The following is a 14094-nucleotide window of genomic DNA, read 5'->3' on the forward strand; positions in this document are numbered from 1 at the left end:
GGTTTGGCACACCAGAAAGGAATTTCATGTTTTTCTGAGGGGTATAAAGCTGAGCTGAAAAAGCTGAAAGTGTGCCACTGAAAGATTTGAAATTGATCAAGAAACGTAGCATTTTTAATATTTTTATTATTCTGTTTGGTGCAATTATTACATCAACTTTACATAGTTGGTCATAATGCATTGTTTCATTTTTTTCTTTTTCTTTTACAGGCTTACAGTTGCTCTGTACAGGGTTGGATACTATGCTAAATTTCCATTTATTTAAAAAAATATTCCAATGTAAGCTCTGAGCTCATAATCAGTGCTGTGTGCATATAGTGAAACTATGCAGACAGAAGAAACTCTTATTAATGGTGAAGAAGTGATGTGCCCGATTGAAGCATGAATCTTGAAGTCTGATAACCTGCACACCATTGATAACTGACTCAAATTCAAATCATATGCTTTGATATAGAAGATTATTTCAGTGTAAAGCTTAAGTTTTTAAATGCCTCTGTACACATGCAAACATGATATATCCCAAAAGCCTCATAACATTATATTTTAGGCATTTAGGTTCCACTTCAATCCAGAGCAACAAACAAATGAGCAGGCATGTTTTTTTTGTTTTTTTTTTAAGAACACTCACAGCAGCATAGTGGCTCTTCTAGGCATGACCATTATCACACCACTAAGCCACCCCACCACAACCCAACCTGTACACTCACACTCATATCATCACACGCATGAACTGGCCTGACTCTGTCTAACTGTAGACAGGCAACAGGACACGCATTCCTTTCAGGGGCACCAAAGGGTTTCAGCATTGCTTCTTCAGAGAATTAATTCAAGCTATCTGACCATGGAATTTAACCTCTAACAAATATGCACACACACACACACACACACACACACACACACACACACACAAACAGACTTTGAAACTGTCTTTGAAAATAGATATTACACATACAAGACGCAAGTATGCAGCCCTCTTAGTTGAACTAATGAAGAACACCCCTGGCCCCACCCAGCTTTAACAACACACAGAAGTGACGGAGGCCTTCGACTGAGGCACAAGAAGTAAAACCTTAATGGTGAGCTCATAGTGCCAATTAGCTGTGTTATTTAAAGGTTAGGCTGGCGATACTTGATATATTTTTTCCTATTTTCAAAAAATCCCATGTAAAAAATACTGGTTCAGCTAGGGAACTAACTGAGACTAACTAAGAAGGCTAAATAATCTCCTAAAACAGATGGGCACTGCAGTTATTAGTAAATGTTACTCAAACAGGAGTAAATTGCAGATTAATACACATTTGGTGCGCTAGTGAGTATTTATGGAAGCAGGACGGTGTATATGGGATCGACTTAAAATAAAGGGCTGTGGCACAGAGGAATAAGCTGTATCAGACTTTGGCTACACAGACAATAGTTGTTAGTAGAATCAGTTGTTGGTTTTAGTCTTTTCATGGGATTTATTGTATAAGAAAAATATAAAATCACCAGACTTATCCTTTAAGGACCTGGTAAAAGATAGAGACAAACAGAGGAAAGTATTTTAAGTGACTCTGCTGTGTGTTGTGGCAATCGACTCAATCAATTACAGAGCCAGAGAGAAAAAAAATTATGCACTCAACATTTCCTCACTGACTTCATGTGAGGATAGCTTAGAGATTATAATAATAATAATATAAGAGTCCGGTGCAGAAGCAGAAGAATGAATGTCGTTGTACAGTTGGCGCTCATACATAGGATTGTATTTGACATCCTGTAGAGGTTTGCCAGAACATCTTCCCTTTTTTTTACCAAGATGATGATGATGATGATGATGATGATGATGCAGGGAAACAATTCTGCAAGGTTGGCTCTGAGAAGCACTGCCTCTTCTTTTCAGCCTCTGGTCTCATCTAAAAGATTAATCAGCTGCAAAGGAATGCATGGAGAGAACAGGAGAAGTAATGACACAAAATGGAAGAATGCAATATATGTTTTTTTATATTTATGTTTTCCATTAAAATAAAATGTGATTTCAAATCTGACTTGGTGCTGCTATGACAGCATGACAAGGTTAGTAATGAGGACCATCAAAGCATTTCAATTCAGATCCCTCACCAAACCTGAAACTGTTCAACATAGAAAAACTACTAGTGCAAAGAAACACACATAGAGACAACACAGCTGCACATTCAGTAGATAGATTCATTCTGGTATAGCAAAATATTATGTTTCACCTGTAGGATTATAAAAAAAAACTGTGATAGTTACAGTGTCTGAGCTTGCACAATACATGATCTGGATCACACAGTTATATAGTAAAGTTATAGTTCGTGCTTTTCAAAAAGGTGCAGCAAATCATTTTTCAACATATAGCAGCGTAAGAAGACGCAGTGGGAGAAGGGTCCAACTGATACACTTCACGTATGGGGACCCCAGGTCTGTGAGCGAATGGGAAGAGGTCTCCAGGCATGAGGTACATCACTTTTCTGCCACAAAAGTCAGTAAGTAATTAAAAATACTGAAAAATATGTTTTATTTAAATTTCTATATTTAGTGTATATGTTTTGAAGACAGGCTGAGTTTAGGCACATATAATTCATTAAAATTAACCACTGACATTGACAGCACAAGAGAGGTTTATGTTTTTTTAACTATATTCTGGAGAATATATTATATGAATGTGTTTCACATGGTTTTATAGGGCACACAACACAAATGCTAGCTTCTCCAACAGGCTAACATCATCTGCAGTGCATTTTCTTTAGGTAATTTAGCATAGTATTTCTTTCACATCTAACACACTACAAGGGAGAATGTTTAGCTAGTTTTTTTACCTGACAAAAACATTATGTTAACAGTAAGACTTGAGCAGATAAAGGTGAGCATTTTAAAATATGGTTAATAAAAAGACGGCTAAAGGAAGTGACATGCCTGTGGACCCTACTCTCTTCTCATAGCCTCGCAGACCTAGGGTCCCCAGATGTGAAGTTAGCAGTTGAACCCTCTTGGGCAGTGGAGACATTTACTGTAAATTGTCTGTGTCCAGCTAATAGCTGTCTCTCATTGGATGGACAGGTTCTTGTCATATTGTCACAGCATAATGTAAATATATCATAAATAACATAGGAACATAGGAACTATCATAGAATACTCCCTATAAAACATAATCATAAAAAACACCTGCACCTTATAAAAATCACCAACTAATAACCATGTGCACCAGACCTTATCACTCCAGATCCAGTCTCAGTTGTCCTGTCTATTAAGCCGCTCTGCTTCAGTTGTTGTGCATATATTTCCTCATTGTGTACAATACAGATATTGCACTAGTAGCACTACTATACAGATCCATTGTTGATTTCCTTAATGCGCAGACATTAAACACTTATTAGACATGCGAATAAAGTGCAGATGGAGTGCAGGTAACAAAACAAATTATGTTGAAATGGCATTGTCATGTTCTCATTAGTGGATGACATAAGCATGACATCCTGCCATTAATCTATTGAGCCCCAAAGTGTTCAAAATTAAGTAAATCAAGAAAACATTATTTAAAAAATCATATGAATAAACTGTGTAAAATATATAACTTAACTCTCTCTTTTTATTCCATAATCTCACTTTTATTTCATGTCACATTTTATTTCATAATGTCACTTTTCATGACAGTGGAGTTGTCACTAGTCACCGTCACCTCAACTTTCAGCCAAACACATGCCCCTGCCTCTCCTAGTAAGCTTTTTCCATTCCCAATGTAATTTTATAACCATTACCTGATTAAGTCACTTAAAATCATCTTAAAGTGAAATAAATACATTTTCCAAGTTATAATCCTGTGTCCCTTGGTTTATTGTTCATTTGTCTCTTAATATATTTGTCTCTTAATATATGTCTCTCTTTTCTCTTCCTGTAAAACATTACAATATTCTTCATAACTCATCTGGAACTCAGGGTGTGATATATAAATATATACAATCAAATATGATTTGGGCCGACTAGCCAACCCCACCCATCATTTAAAATAGTAACTGACCATTAGCTTGTGGGTGGCAGTAGCTAGCAAAATGATAACATGTATTTGTTTGGATATCAGTTGACAAAAACTTCTGTATCTAAATGGCCCAAAGGGTGTATAGACATCAGGTGTAAGAGACTTTGTATCCCCATAATTCTTGATATAAACCTTGATATTGACAAACATAAAAATCTACTATAGGCATACCACACACACACACACACCTTCTTTGTGCAAGAAACACTTCCAAAGGCAGAAGCAGAGGGACATGACCAACAGGGCTGCCACTGTAGTGACTGAGATCAGGATGGTGAGGGCCGTCCCAACTAGGAGGGAGAAAGACAGACACATAAAAAAATAAATAAATAACTACAGTGTGTAAATCCTGGCCTTGCAGAAGCCAGATTAAATGTCATGAGGGGCAAAATGTATGTGTTGGTATTTGTGTCTGTGTACTGTAAGGCTTGTGCTAGTCTGGACACTGCTTCCCTTTTATGAACCATCACTGATTAGATTTGAAATTTAATTTATAGTGTTACCATCTGATTTTTGTAACATTGGACACTGACCCATGAAGCCAAGGTCAACTAAAGGTTATCGGCAAGCTAACACTATAACAATCCCTACTGCCCATGATTAGCTGCATTCAAACTAATACAGATTTTTTATTTAGTTAAACAAAGTATATTTTAGAAATTGTTGTACGGGGGAAATTGTACATTTGTGAAATAGGAGAAGTAGAAGAACTTCTGTAACCATGGCTCTCCTTTATAGTCTGAAGGCAAAAGTCAGAAGAAGATCCACGCACTGTCCCGATAGCTCCCAATAAATTCAATTTAACAAAGAAACATTTTGATCTAACAGAGATCTTCGTCAGTAACTGTCAAATAAACATCATAAAGCAAAACAAGCAACATAGACATAAACATCACTTAATTGGTTACAGTCTACATGATCTCTTCAGTCAATCTACTAATCTACCAATCAGAGCAGAGCTGGATTACACAGTCTGATTCTCCTACATAGAGGACAAAGCATGCCAACACTGCAATATATATTATACAAGAACATTTTGAAAGATTCAGTAAAATGTAATACATTACACTCTATCTTTGTGATGTTCATTTGACAATGCCTGACAAAGAGCTGAAATGTTGCTCTTTTAAATTACATTTACTAAGAGCTATCAGTACAATATGCAAATCTTATGTTTTCAGTTTGTTTCTCAATCCAGCACTTGTTTGGATGTGCACGGTCTACACTCTGTGTCCTCTATAGTCTCCAACAATCTCTGCTGCTAGATGCTAGTATTCTTGGTGTTAGCCTGGTTTGCTAGTAGGTTTCCAAAAACATCTCAAGTAATGATGACATAAAGTACTTTTGGAGTATGCCAGGAAAAATAAAGACACAATGCTATCAAACATTTTGAGGTGAAGGTTCACTGACAACAACTCACTTTTAGTGTTCATGGACACAGCAATCGGTGACTCAAGCCCTTTGTGGTGGACCAAGCATTTGACGGACACGTCTTTCAGCAGCGCTGATTGGACAGTCAGTGTACTGATGACCAGAGTGGTCCCGTCTCCCTGTGGGAGCTGTGTCGTCACAGGGGGTCCCATGGTGCGGTTATCCCTCTCCACATTCCACACTATCTCTGCTGGGGGGCGCGACACTGAGGTACAGTTGGCTTCTATCACACCTGGAGAGGTGGTCTTGTAGCTCACCTGAGGTTTGGGCAGCACTTGGAAAAATAAACAGAATCAGCTAGAACTAGCATCACAACACACTGGACACATTTACACACAAACAAGCTCATACTGTGATAGATATACAGTATGTGGCACACATGATAGGTTCACTGAAATGCATTATTAATTTATTCTTCCTTTGTTCTCTTTTGTAGTCTCTGGAAATGTTATCACATAATGATCAAACACAAAGTGAAATATGGAAAGTACGCTGTGGGAGGACTGGCATATGAAGCGTATTATTTTAAACCAAAAATTGGCCAAAATTCAGATTGTAGTTTAGTTTTTATTTGTATATCTTCTATTTCTTCTTTTGGTAAGTTGCTAAAATGATACCTGGGAAAAACCTTGAAGCCTTGGATCAGCTAAGGTATGTGAATTCCTGCACACTTATTGTAAGATCCATAAGTAAATCTCTGGCTGTTTTCAATTCTCTGTTCCAGGGGCTGAGCGAGGAATGTGATGCACTGGAACCAAGAACATTTTTGTTGGCAAGAACACGTTTAGCCACAGACATTTGGCCCTCATACTTTCAGCGTCTTCTCAGATTTCTAGGTGGTGAACTTCAACCACCATCCGTCTGGATTGTATCAGATTTCGGGTGGGTCAAACCGCAACAGGAAAAATTCTTATAACAATCAAAACCATAATGCCCTGTGAACGAGCATAAAGCTGTTGTGACATTTGGGCTATTATTTAATTTTAAATCCCACCTTTTTTCCATAGCTTTCCCATATCTTTATACCAAATTTGTAATACTCTGTACTACTGTGATATAATATAAAAGGCATACATATAGAAAGCCATTAAACACATTTTTATTTTTATTATGAACACAGTTTAAAGAATGTCATTTTCCACCAAATGTTAACTTTAAAAAGACCTTATGTCTTTAAAATACATAAACAAATTAATTAAACAAAAATGTGAATCAAGAACTTCCCACCAAAGGAATTATTTAATTTGTATTACATTTTGCAACTAAATGCATTTACTCAAGAACTGTACAATTGAGAGGAAAATATTTTACTTTATACTCCACTACATTTATTTGACAGCTTTAGTTACTAATTACTTTGCAGAATAATATTTTACACACAAAACCAACAATGAGCTCATAAAATATTTTTATAACTGTACAGTATAGAAAGAAGTTCAATTTAGCTCCATCTTGACCAACTTTAAAATACTGCTTACATATACTGTGACATTCACTCACACGGGGCATTTTTCTGCATGATGAGTGCTTTTACTTTTGATACTTTAAGTATATTTTGATGTTAATATGTGCTTCAAGTAAAATTTTGAATGCAAGACTTTTAGTTCTAATGCAATGTATTTTTACATTGTTGCAATGCTACTTATACTTTAACCTGTAATAATTTATTTTTTTGTCCACTTTGGGACAGCAGAAACAAGCTGTGAACACAACATTGACATATCATCACCTTTTAAGTTGATATGGTGAACTTGTTAGGAAACAGTGATTTACTTATTTACATATCTGGCAGCTATGGAGCAACATTATCATTAATTTGGAGTCGTGTTTCTGGCCACCTGAGGAAGGTAAGTCCAATATTAACTCTTTTTTAGCTTTGGTTTTGGTTATATCCACCTCCTGAGGGAAATATCTGAGCTATCTTTAGCTGCTAAATGCTCCACTATGTTCACCAGCTAGTCGCTGTGTCTGTCTGCCATTTGGTGTTGAGCAGGTAGTGCACAGTGGGTTTATAGAGCTTTTTCATTGAATACAGCTGTCTGCTGCAGCAAAAAACAACACTATGAGAGTGGTGAGAGCTGATGAGCTGAAACTCACTATAAAGCTCCGTGAAGCTGAAACATTGTTATTATAGAAATATAGATTATAGCCAGTTTAAGTAAGGGGTCTGAATACTCTTTCCACCACATACATCTAATGTGGTCATTTCATTCCATGCAAAATTTAACCCACTGGCTTATTTGTGGCTTGATGACTTTAACTTCTGCAGAGCAATTCCATTATAATGCAATTTCAAGATTACTCATTTTTACTACTTCTCTCTTATTTTAACAAAGTGCCCCTGCAATTTATGTTTTTAAAATGTTAAACCTAGTATAACTTTTCAGAAATGTAATAATGTTTTGCAGCTCTCTAAAACAATTTCACTCCATTACTGATTTACTTCAGTAGTAAAAGTGGTTTTATCACCCTAGCTATCACTGTTTGTGGACAGTGTGTGTGAGAGTGGGACTAAAGGAGGGGGCATCACATCATCCAGAGTGGGATGGGGGTGGAAGACTGTTGGCAGCAATACACAGCAAGAAAAAAAAAACATTAATGCTAATTGTGCCTCACTGCTAGAAACACCTACTGTACTGTACAGTTCAATTTCAAACAAAAGCACATCTGTTTGTTGAGATAACTGAGAGAGAAAGGGAGCGAGACCAAAGTGGGAAAGCAAATGAGCAAAAAGAGAAAGAGACAAAGCACAGAGGGAATCACTGTCTGCTGCAAACACTGACATAGTCATGCATCAGGACCTCACTCCCTGCCTCCATCATTCTTTCGAATGGTCCATTCTTTACATGGACACACTGTTCTGTGTTTGTGTGTTAACAAATCAGCCAACAGCTTAGCCTTACTGTATCATGAAAACATTAAGCAGCTACATTCAGGAAGAAAAGATCAGCATCCCTGTCCAGTTCCCAGGGGTACCTGTCTTTCCTCCAAACTCAAAGTCTATGTTTCTCTCTTTGCACTCATGCACACATGTCTGACTCCTTCATGCTCCCCACAGGATCCTGTCTTCCCAGCTCCTACATCTACTGTAGGACAGATTCACTCACAACTACAGCCCTGCCAAAAATGTGCATCCGAACAACTCAGACTTATTTTTCATAAAAAAGAAAAATTCTGCCAGTAAGGTGAATACAAAAGTGACAATATTGTGAAACAAAGCAGCAAAAGACTAATGACTATCATAACAACAAAAGCATTGACAACAAAAAAAATGCCCTGAATGATAGATTTGTAGCTATTTTTGCAGCATGGCTATAGGGATGGAAGTGACCAACTGACTGTAAAATATGTCAATTTGATGGATTGACACTAAAATTGGCGTGTAATTTGGTACAGACATTCATGGTCCCCAGACTAAGACCCCTAATAACTTTGTTGATCCCTGGACAATTCATCTAACATCAACATCCAACAAGTCAAAATTTCCACTTGTCCAACACTCAAAAACTAACAATTGAACTCACATTAGCTTAAACTGAATTTTGAGATTAAAGGATGGGTTATGTTTTTTTCTCTCCAGAATCAGATCCCCGAGGGGAAACTCTTTTGCTACAGCAGCTCACTATCACGTCAGTGCACACAGGAATATAAGTACTAAGCAAAAAAATATAATACACTATAATACAGGTCAGAAAATAAATTAAGTACCAAGTGGGTATAAGTATAAAATAAAATAAGTGTGAAGTACAAAGTGGGTTTATTGGTTGATGATAATAATACGGTATAAGGTAATAGTTAGTATAGTTATTAGGATTATAATGAGACGGAGGATATTGCACAGCACTAAAACTAATATGGAAACTAATATGATGCTTCAGTAGTCTGAGTCAGCCAAATCAAGTGGGTATCTTCAGTATTTTTTTGTACAAAATTCCCTCTTTGTGTTTCCACAGACAGAGTGATATGTTCTGATAGTTGCATGTACAAAACATGACAAAACACAAGCAATAAACTTACTTGTGACTGCCAAAATGACTTGATTTGGCTAACTCAGACTGCAAAAGACACATACCGGTATTACTTTCATCTGAATTTAAAGGATTAGTTCGACATTTTGGGAATTTTACCCTTAAACCCAGAACCACGCTAGCTGTTTCCCCATTTCCAGTCTTTATGCTAAGCTAAGCTAACTGGCTGCTGGCAGTAGCCTCATATTTACCGTACAGACATGCGAGTGGTGTCAATCTTCTTCTATAATTCTCAACAAGAAAGCGAAAAAGCATATTTCCCAAAATATTGAATGCTTCTTTTAAGAGAGAATTTTTGCAGTGAGGACTGTGAATTTTGTCCCCGATCTCTTACATTGACGTTTCCCTAGGAAGGGATCACTTCACAGCCAGTATGAGCAGGAGGAATGATTACAGCAACCAATAACTCTTTCAGAGTACATATGGGCATGTGAGTATTGTATTAAGCAGTAAGTAGTCTTGAAGAAATATAACATATCCTTTAAACCAGCCTAATGGCCTTATTCCTACATTGCATGATGCTACAGTAAACAGAAATGTCACTGTTTATAACATCACTGCATTGACTAATAAATAGTATCAACACTATTGTATGTGACCTGCTCTTCCCAGGTGGAGCTCAAGTTTTGGTTGGGAAAAAGATGTTTACCATAGGTGGCGAGGCAAACCGTGGAGCTCTTCGGCCCGTCAGGATGTGTGGTGTACAGGCAGGTGTAGCAGCCCTCGTCCTGGATAGTGACAGGCTGGATGGTGAGCTGACTCTTGGACATAGAGGCACTTAGCCAGACTCTCCCCTGGTATGGTGGCTCTATCATGGGGTCGCTCTTCTTTGCAAAGGAGGCCACCTCTGTGGAGTCTCCTTGTGCAGAAGTGTGTCTCCATATGATCTGCTGCACCTTTTCAGGCAAACCATAGGAGCACGAGAGGGAAACCTTCTTGCCGCTCACTGCTGTCTTGTTACTGTCAACGGTGACTTGAGCTGTGTGTGAAAAGAGCCCACCATGCAGTGAGAAAGGAGAAAAGATAAGAAAATAGAGGGTGAAAACAGGACAATATTCCAAAATATGAGGCACCCAGACAGAAACCAGTCACTGGAATCTGCAACAGCTGTTTCTGGTTAGAAAAATAAACCCTCCTTCTCCCACTGCTCCACAGCTCTTTATTAACATGACTGGCTGAGGCTCAACAGGCTCATCAACTTGTGCTCAGAGGTTAGGGGTGGTTAAGGACATCTGTATTCACATAGTTTCTCTGTAAATCCCCACAGTTCTCAAAGTTATCAAAATAAAATCCAATATTACCACTAATACAATAGATTCAGCTAATTCAAAAGGAGCTAAACAGTTTGTTTCTATCAATTTTTACTGGACCGATTCTGGATATCTGAGCTCTCTTGTTGTTTTTGCTTTACCACTGCATTTCTAGCTCTCTCACAGACCATGTCATTACAATACATGGCTTTCTCCCTTAGCTCCTTACTATTGGTCACTTGAGATCAAAGAACCAAAACTTATTCTACTGATACTCATTTTAAGCTCTCTAAGGCCTCTAAAGGCACCAACTAAATTCTAAATAACATCTAAATAGATGTGTTCTTACTTGTGTTTAATGCATAAAAAATCCAATTGCTGTAGAGTAGATATTAATATACTATATGTTTTTAAATGCATTTTTAGGCATTTTGTGCCTATGTTAGAGTCAGCAGTAGAAGGATGACAGGAAATGAGGTGTGAGAGTGATGGGGAATGACATGTAGAAAAGGTCTCAAACCAGTGACATTGTTCATGGTCAGCGCCTTAAACCCCTATGCCACCAGGGCTCCTCTAATATACCTTACCTAATTATTAGAGTGTGTAGTTATAATAGTAATCAAACACATTAAATGATTTTTCAAGTGTGTCAAAAGGTTTTTGTCCCACACTGGTTTTTAAGCATCTAGTGTATCTTTTTTAACCTGTTTTTTAAATGCTATAATGTCTTACAGTATGCGTTTGTTGATTAATTACATTTACCAGCTGTGTAATACATTAATTAGTACATTAGTAATTTCATGATCTAGCAATTATTTGTCCACATTTAATAATGCTTATGATAAAAAGAGAAGCAGTTCATTTCCTCAGTAGTCATTCATTTGTGCTTACAAAAAAGAGGTCACCCTCTCACATCATTATCTGTTAAAACTGTATATCTGTACATCACACTGCATGAAGCTGAACTACACCCACCAGAGCGATCCTATGGACTCTCTGGGTTAGAATTACATAGTTTTGTCTAAACTGTAACAAATTAGTGTTCTTGTATTTGCAGAAACTGCATCCTTGTTCATAAAATCAAAGCTGCTGGCCTTACTCACAGGTAACAGTGAGGCAAGTCTGTCCCTGCTTTGAACCGGAAGGATGCATGTCAAAGATGCAGGTGTAGCAGCCTTCATCACGGAAGCCCACCCTGCGGATGGTAATAGCTGAGGTGTCTTTCGGGGAGGAGGCGAGCTCCACATGCTGCTGTCCACTCACGCTGTCTCTGAGACCGGGCTGGTAGCTCAGCAGGGTCTGGTTCTGGACATCCAGCCAATGCACCTGCCTGAGAGACTCACCTCGTTCCCTCGAAACAATGCAAGTCAGAGTGAAGGGCTTCTCCACTGGAGCTTCCAGACGCTCCGGTGCTGTTACCTTCCCTGAAACATCCACCAATATAAAAAAAACATTATGATTTGGTGTGACATGAGTTCTCAATTTTGGTTTTTCCATCCCTTTGTTTTAGCATGGCATACTCACCCTGCAGTTTCCCCACCATCAGTATGAGTAAACACACCTGCAGACCTTTCCTACATGAGGCCTGGATCATCATCTTCTTCATTGCTCATTTAACAGGGAGGAGGAAGAGTGGTTCTGAGATGTGGAAAAAGTTATCATAGTAAGCCCAACATGAACAATTTATACAACTGGTGATCCAACAGTGATGCAGAAAGAATTTAGACTTGCTAACCTAATTTTTCTCTACTACCAGAGCCAAGTCGGCTCCTGTGGTCACTAGATTCTGTCCAACACATTTAAACTATTCAGTGGGATGCAATGCAAAATAATTTCTTCAGGTGCTGTAACATCCAATGCACAACGATTTTCAGATTTAAAAAAAAGTTATCAGTAGGTCCCAAAGTTATCAGAGCCCTTTCAACATTTGCACAGATTTTTATGCCACATCACTGACTGATTCGATTCTAGGGTGGATTCAAGTCAACAATAAATAATAATACAATAAATAAATCTATTATAACCGATTATAGCCACTTACACACCAAAGATAAACAGCAATTACATAAAAGTCTCACAATTCTTGATTAAATAAGATAATCTGCAGTTAATCAAGAGAAATGAATTATCTGTCATATGTTTTCTATTCCCTGTGTCATACAAATTATACACCCATGAGACTGAGACACTCACCTCTACTTGTCCTCATGCAAAAGGTAAAAGGCAACAGTTGAAGATGTTCTACCTCTGCAACATCTTGCTCGTCCTTACGACCCAGCAGTCCTTTGTAACATCACTCCAGAACGAGCGAGAAACAATTTTTACTCATCCGAGTGTTTTCTATTCTGCGCACCACCAGCACAATGAACACCAGCTGGCGGCGGCTCAAATCCGCAGTTTACTGGAGTTCTGCGTGGAGGCAAAGTCACAGCGCAGTATTGGGCTCACAGCGCCATCTAGTGTCACTAAGTGTGAATTTCTCTGTGGGAGATTTCGGTGCAAAATTTGATTCCTATTTCTACGCTTTTAAAAGTCTCCGTGGAGTAATTGTTCTGTGGATGCGGCCTTCTTGGCCTTCCCCTGCCACGTTATTTCCAAATGTTAATTATGTTTTCCTTGTGGCTAAATGGCTTCAGGCCAAATTTAGACTCATGTTGCAGTATGTAGCGAAAGAAACCCCACAGGAGAAAATAGTTCATTAGACTACTAAACCCTGCAACTTTCATTTTCAACTTTATTCTTATTTTCCAGAAGAAGAAATCTGTCGTAGACATGAACATCATTATGAAATAAACAAGTATTTCAAAAATGTGTAATATGTCAAATGCATGCATTCAGAATGTTAGTAAAATGTTATCGTAGTAGCATTTGAGTAAAATTGAACAAGTAGTGCACTTCAGTATCAAAACAGTACACGTTGTGAAGTTAAATGAATTATGTTAAAGCATTAAAACACAAAAACACCTCTCAGATGAGACAAAACCTTCAAACTACAACACGCAATGAAGAAAAACACCACAACAAAATAATAATTATAATAAATAATGTTTCTCTGTAACATCAATTAGGCCTATGCATGACCAAATAAAAAAACATCCAAATGTAATTTTCAGTAAAAACAGTCTTAGATATTATTTATGTGGGGGTTTAACACTCAAACCCAGATAGGAGTTTGATCACATTTGAATAACAGTGGCCTGGTAACATTAACAAATAACCCCACAAACTGTCATCAGGTGAATGGGAATTCATGATATCACCTTTTTCCATCTGAGCCCTGTCAATTTCAAAGCATTGAGAGGAGTAGGTCTACAGATCAAACAAAAAATACAAACTATAATGTGAAATAACCAAA

The 14094-nt window shown here is 37.7% G+C and overlaps 1 protein-coding gene across 2 annotated transcripts; it reads right to left on the reverse strand.

Moving 5' to 3' along the window:
- Positions 1-109: 109 nt before the first annotated feature.
- Positions 110-13465, reverse strand: zgc:113337 (uncharacterized protein LOC503741 homolog). Of its 2 annotated transcripts, XM_044216385.1 has the most exons (7): positions 12933-13463; positions 12264-12377; positions 11843-12163; positions 10139-10468; positions 5451-5735; positions 4219-4320; positions 110-1905 (listed from the first exon to the last, which is right to left on the reverse strand). In XM_044216385.1, exons 2-7 carry the CDS (start codon positions 12343-12345, stop codon positions 1898-1900), a joined length of 1128 nt encoding a protein of 375 aa, XP_044072320.1. In that variant the 5' UTR covers positions 12346-12377; positions 12933-13463; the 3' UTR covers positions 110-1897. The 2 variants fall into 2 exon arrangements, with proteins under 2 accessions (XP_044072320.1, XP_044072319.1); XM_044216384.1 differs by lacking the exon at positions 110-1905 and having other exon boundaries at positions 3581-4320; positions 12933-13465.
- Positions 13466-14094: the final 629 nt, after the last annotated feature.

The sequence above is a fragment of the Siniperca chuatsi genome, linkage group LG12, assembly GCF_020085105.1.
Source record: "Siniperca chuatsi isolate FFG_IHB_CAS linkage group LG12, ASM2008510v1, whole genome shotgun sequence".
In the NCBI taxonomy this organism is placed as follows: Eukaryota; Metazoa; Chordata; class Actinopteri; order Centrarchiformes; family Sinipercidae; genus Siniperca; species Siniperca chuatsi.

Bases quoted from the DNA above. Each gene is read 5' to 3' on its own strand.
- zgc:113337 (XM_044216384.1), bottom strand. From the start codon at position 12,345: ATGAAGAAGATGATGATCCAGGCCTCATGTAGGAAAGGTCTGCAGGTG. The intron at 12,164-12,263 runs GTGAGTATGCCA...TGGATGTTTCAG, and splicing joins GATGGTGGGGAAACTGCAGG to GGAAGGTAACAGCACCGGAG. The intron at 5,736-10,138 runs GTAAACATCTTT...TATTTTTCCAAG, and splicing joins GGTTTGCCTCGCCACCTATG to TGCTGCCCAAACCTCAGGTG.